Here is a 6,066-nt window from a genome sequence, read left to right on the forward strand (position 1 = left end):
CTAATAAATTTCACTTTTCCTTAAGATAGGCTATTTCTGTAACTATTCTATAATTCTTAGCCAAAAGGTTTCTAAGGGATATCACACACATAGACATGTGCTCACTCAGGCTTATTCATTCCTTCACCAAACATCTACTGAAGTCTTTCTTTGTGCCAAACTCTAATTTGAAAGTGAGGATACAAAGATGAAAGAAATCCTATGGCAACTAAGAACAGCTGGAGGAAGAGCAAATTTGGGCAGGAAGGTGATGGTTAGGGCATGTTGAGATTGAAATGTCTGTGAGACATTCAGCCAGAAATATTTAGTAGACATGTAGGTACCCTTTTTTGGAGCTCAGCCGAGATACCTAGGTTGTAAATAAATATTTTTGAGAGATTGGCTTAAGGGTAATTGTTCAAATAAAGAGGGTGAAAGAAAGAAAGGGAGGAGGGAAGGATGGAAGGAAGGAAGGAAAGAAGGAGGGAGGGAAGGAAGGAAGGAAATAAATAGGGGTGCCTGGGTGGCTCAGTAGGTTTGAGATTCTCTCTCCCTCTCCCTCTGCCCCGCCCTCGTGCTCTCTCTGTCTCTAAAATAAATAAATAAACCCTTTTTTAAAAAGAAAGAAAGAGGAAAGGGCCCGTGATAGAATTTAAATACCAACATTTATTGATGAACCAAATACTATCTTAAAAAAAGAGGAAAACAATAGGAGAAAGATACCATGGAAATCACAGGAGGGACTTTCAAAAAGGAGGTCATCAAACTTCTCAAAGAGAAAAGGAAATAAAACTATACTTGAGGGGGGCGCCTGGGTGGCTCAGTGGGTTAAAGCCTCTGCCTTGATCCCAGGACCCTGGAATCAAGTCCCGCATCCGGCTCTCTGCTTACCAGGGAGCCTGCTTCCTCCTCACTCTCTACCTACTTGTGATCTCTGTCAAATAAATAAATAAAATAAAAAAATAAATAAATTTATATATATACATATATATGTGTGTATATATATATACTTGAGGGACGCCTGGTTGGCTCAGTTGGTTAAGCAGCTGCCTTTGGCTGGGGTCATGATCCCAGCGTCCTGGGATCGAGTCCCACATAGGGCTCCTTGCTTGGCGGGGAGTCTGCTTCTTCCTCTGCCTCTGCCTGCCACTCTGTCTGACTGTGCTCGCTTGCTCTCTCTCTCTAACAAATTAAAAGAAAAAAAAATCTAAAATAAAAATAAAAATATATACTTGAAGACCTCAGGAACATCTACCACAGGTGATTTGTGGAATAAATAGGAGAGAAAGTGGAGGTAGCAAATGCTAGAGGATCTTTGCAAGAAACTGACCTTAAAGGGAAGAGGAGAGGAAGCCACAGCGATATAGGTGGTGGGGAGATGAGGATGAAAGAGTGACTTCTGGGGCGCCTGGGTGGCTCAGTGGATAAAGCCTCTGCCTTTGGCTCAGGTCATGATCTCAGAGTCCTGGGATCCAACCCCACATCAGGCTCTCTCTCAGCAGGGAGCCTACTTCCCCCTCTCTCTCTGCCTGCCTCTCTGCCTACTTGCGATCTCTGTCAAATAAAAAAAAAAGTGACTTCCGAGACCAAACAGACTGGAGAATGTTTCTATGCTGAAAGCAAGAGGACAGAAGGAGGCTGATGAAATAGAAATGGATGAAAATTCACACTGAAGTTGTTGGGGGAAGGAGAGAGAAGCAGGGTTCATCAAGAGGAACTGTGTTTGGAGGGAGAAGGAATACACTTGAGAGGGCAGTTGGGTCGGAAGGACTCCTGCATATCAACTTGGAGGTGTTGCTAGAGACTGTTTAGTGCCGCTAAACTGTGTTTTAATTTTGTTTTCTAGCAAATTCTTAGTTTTGGTGATGAATTGTTGTTATAGTAAAGAGGTATGGTGCAAGGACTCTGGACTCAGATTGCTTGTGATGGAAATCCCACCTCTCCCTCTACCCGCTGAAGAGCCCTTTGATTTTGGTCAATTCACTTAACCTCTCTGTGCTTCGTTTTGGTATCTGTGCCAGGGGCTTGTTAGCGGGGGTGGGGAGGTGGGGGGGGTGGTTCTGTAAGTATTAACTGTTATTATTTTTTTTTAAGATTTTATTTATTTATTTGACAGACAGAGATCACAAGTAGGCAGAGAGGCAGGCAGAGAGAGAGAGAGAGAGAGAGAGAGAGAGGGAAGCAGGCTTCCTGCGGAGCAGAGAGCCCGACGCGGGGCTCGATCCCAGGACCCTGAGATCATGACCCGAGCCGAAGGCAGCAGCCCAAACCACTGAGCCACCCAGGCGCCCCTTAACTGTTATTATTATGTTCCATTAGATAGTCAACCCACTAGATAGTTCTGTGAGGTTGAAGTTTTCTGTTTTGTTCAGGCCTCCCTACACAGCCGGGAACTTAGCAGGTGCTTGAGAAAAATTTCATGACCAGCTGGGGTGAAAGAGGCTTGGAAGGAAGGAAAGCCTTGGGAGTGTGACACTTTCAGTTCAGGGATCAGCCTGAGAGATTCCTGAGTAAGACTGCGCTTACCCGGGCTTGGGGCGTTGGCCTACAATGCGACTCAAGGAGCGTGGGTAGTACTGGCAAGAAAGGAGGCGCTGAGACCCTTGGGTGCTCGGGAGGCTCCTCCCCCGCGAGGCTACCGTGGCTCCGCCCCCTGGCGGGCGGGGTCGCGCCGGCGGGGCGTGAACCCGGTGAGACGGAGCAGACTACCCCGGCCTGGCGTCCGCCCACCTCATCGACGCGGGACGGAAGTCTCGGCCCGGCACTGTGTGCAGCCGGGAACCCACGACCGAGCGCCGAGCCTCGCCCCATAGGGCGGCCAGGCCCGGTCGTGCACCCTCGCGGGCGAACTATGAAGCGTATGGGGACTCTGCGGCTGCTTTCCGACCTCAGCCACTTCAGCGGCGCGGGCCGGCTCCGGGAGTTGCTGGCCGGGGACCCAGCCGTAAGAGTCCGCTGCAGCCCGGACGGCCGCCACCTGCTGCTCCTGCGACCCCCGGGGGCGCCGAGCCCGCAGCTGCTGGTCGCGTCGCGTGGCCCCGGCGCGGAGCTGGAGCGTGCCTGGCCGGCCGGCCACCCCTCACCGCTAGATGCCTTCTTCCTGCCGTGGCCGGCGCGACCGGCGCTGGTCCTGGTGTGGGAAAGTGGCCTAACCGAGGTGTGGGGCGCGGGAGTGGGGCCTGGCTGGCGGCTGCTGCGGAGCACCGAATTGTGTCCGGGCGGTGGAGCCCGCGTGGTAGCCGTGGCGGCGTCCCGAGGCCGCCTGGTGTGGTGCGAGGAGCGGCAGGATGGCGCTGAGGGCTGCTGGCAAGGGCCGCCTGCTGCTTTCAGCCACTGCGTGTGCTTCCGAACCCTGGAGCCCAGCGGGGAGGCCGGCATCAACCTGGGCCGCACACACATACTGCTGCACCACTGCCCCTCTTTCGGACTACTGGCCTCCCGCAAGGACCTCTTCCTGGTGCCCACTGCCACTACCTGGCCTGGCGTGAGTCACATTCTGCTCATCTGGAGCCCAGGCAAGGGTAAGGTGATGGTGGCTGCCCCATGTCTTGGCCTCGCCCACAGTCAGAGCCTGAATCCCGGACGAGGGGACACATGGGACTTCCGGACACTGCTCCGAGGCCTTCCTGGGCTGCTGTCCCCCATGAAGCCATTGACTGTACATACCTGGGCCCCAACTACCCAGGGACTGTTATTGCTTGACTTCAGGGGCACTGTGAGTCTGGTGCAATCCCATGGTGGTACGCGGGCCGTGGGCACACTGCAGGAGGCACCTGCAGGCCTGGCAGGGTCTGCAGCACTGGGAACATTTCATGGGACTCTGGCTTGTGTGCTGGGCTCCACGTTGGAACTGCTGGACATGGGCAGCGGGCAGCTGCTGGAGAGGAAGGTCCTAAGTACAGACCGAGTACATTTACTGGCACCCCCAGCCCCTGGCATGGAGGATGAGGAAGAGCTGGAGACCCGAGGGGGTCTTCGTTTGCTTTCAGCCTTGGGTCTGTTTCGAGTAGGCTGGGAAGCCCCACAGGGCCTTGAGGTGCCTTCAGCTGAGGACCTAGTGTTCGAGGAGGCCTGCGAGTACTACCAGCGACGGAGCCTGCGGGGTACCCAGCTCACCCCAGAGGAACTGAGACACAACAGCACATTCCGGGCACCTCAGGCTCTGGCCTCCATTCTCCAGGGACATGTGTCCCCATCTACACTGTTGACCACACTGAGGGCTGAGCTTCGAGATTACCGGGCCTTAGATCAGCTCAAAGCCCACCTGGTGGCTGGGGATGATGAGGAAGCTGGCTGGACTGAGCTGGCAGAGCACGAAGTGGCACGCCTGCTGAGGACGGAACTGGTGGGAGACCAGCTGGCCCAGCTCAACACAGTTTTCCAAGCCCTTCCTACAGCAGCCTGGGGTGCCATCCTCAGGGCCCTGCAGCTCCAGCCAGACGGGAATGGCAGGCTGAGGTCCCATGCGCCCCCTGATGTGTGGAAGAAGGTACTAGGAGGTTCTTCAGCTGCAAAGGAACCCCCCAATGGGATACTACCCGTCTTTGAACTCCTGTGCCAGTGCCTCTGCCGGCTGGAGCCACGATGGCTGCCACCCTTTGTGGAACTGGCACAGCAGCAGGGTGGGCCAGGCTGGGGGGCGGGGGGCCCGGGGCTGCCCCTGTATCGTCGAGCCCTGGCAGTCCTAGGTGAGGAGGGGACCAGATCTGAGGCGCTGGAGCTGGAGCTGCTCTTGGGCAGTGGGCGGCCCAAAGCTGTGCTCCAAGCTGTGAGGCAGCTTGTCCAAAAGGAGCAATGGGAGCGGGCTCTAGAAGCAGGCCTGGCCCTAGGCCCCTCCAGTCCCCTGCTTCGAAGTGAGATCTTCAAACTGTTGTTGGCCGAATTTGCCCGGCACCGTCGACTTGATGCTCACCTCCCTCTCCTTTGCCGCCTGTGCCCACCGGACTTGGCTCCAGCTGAGCTCCTGCTTCTACTACGGACACACCTCCCAGATGATTCGGACTCCCCTACCCCATTCCCTGAGCCAGGAACAGAGCCTCCTCTCACCGTGGGCTTGCTCAAAACCCTGCTGGAGCAGACTGGGGCTCAAGGACGGCCCTCGGGCCCAATTCTAAGCCTGTATGAGGACATCCTATGGGACCCAGGCACTCCACCCCCCACCCCACCTCGGGGACCTATGACTACCCTCCAGGCATCAGACCACTCAGGCTTGGAGGCCTGGGCACCATCTGGACAGGGCCTCTATGTGACTGACACAGGCTGAAATTCATTTCTAGGACACAGCAATCAGGGAAGGTGCCTAGGAGCTGGCCCAGAGCCAGGGTGGGTCCTACGCGTGCAATACTTTTCTCTCTTCTAGAGCAGTCTTAAAATATATATATATATGAGAGATAAATGTATGATTTAATATATATATTTGGTCTGACCTCAGGTTATTGTGCTAGTGCAGAGCTCCTAAAACCCTTGGAATTTCCTGAGTGATAGGAGTGCCTTTTGTTATTCATAAGGAGCTGCTTTAGGTCACATCAGCATTTATGCTAATGAGGTAACTTAAGGTGGGAACACCCACCCTAAGGGTGGGACACATCACCTGAAATACCGAGGTTGGAACTTTCAGCCCGATCCCCAGCATCCTGGGAGGCCAGTGGGGCTAGAGATTGAGCTCTATAGAAACTCCTGAATAAGGAAATTCTGTGAGAGCACATGGAGGTGCTGGGAGGGTGAAACCCCCCAGAGAAGACATGGGAGCTGCACACACGCCCCTCCCCCCAACCTGTGCCTTGCCCTATGGATCACTTCCATCATGCTATTCCTGAGTTGTAGCCTTTGTAATAAACTTATAAATGTCATTAAAGTATCTCCCCAAATTCTGTGAGCCATTCTAGCAAATCGTCAAACCAGGTTGTAGCATGGGAATGCCCAGTTTCTAGCCAGTGGGTCAGAAGTACGGTGACTTGCAACTCGCACTGGAAGTGGGGTCAGTCTTGTGGGACTGAGACCTTAACCTTTGGGTCCTGCTCTAACCCCGGGTAGTTCATGTAAGAATTGAATTGACATGTGAGACCCCCATCCAAGTACTAACCAGGA

At 54.1% G+C, this 6,066-nt stretch overlaps 1 protein-coding gene across 1 annotated transcript; it reads left to right on the forward strand.

Moving 5' to 3' along the window:
- The first annotated feature begins 2,635 nt into the window (after positions 1-2,635).
- On the forward strand, positions 2,636-5,846 carry HPS6 (HPS6 biogenesis of lysosomal organelles complex 2 subunit 3). Its single transcript, XM_032313354.1, has one exon. The coding sequence runs from the start codon at positions 2,831-2,833 to the stop codon at positions 5,240-5,242; it is 2,412 nt and encodes an 803-aa protein (XP_032169245.1). The 5' UTR covers positions 2,636-2,830; the 3' UTR covers positions 5,243-5,846.
- The last annotated feature ends 220 nt before the right edge of the window (positions 5,847-6,066 follow it).

The sequence above is a fragment of the Mustela erminea genome, chromosome 14 (genome assembly GCF_009829155.1).
Source record: "Mustela erminea isolate mMusErm1 chromosome 14, mMusErm1.Pri, whole genome shotgun sequence".
NCBI classification, from domain to species: domain Eukaryota; kingdom Metazoa; phylum Chordata; class Mammalia; order Carnivora; family Mustelidae; genus Mustela; species Mustela erminea.

Bases quoted from the DNA above. Each gene is read 5' to 3' on its own strand.
- HPS6 (XM_032313354.1), top strand. From the start codon at position 2,831: ATGAAGCGTATGGGGACTCTGCGGCTGCTTTCCGACCTCAGCCACTTC.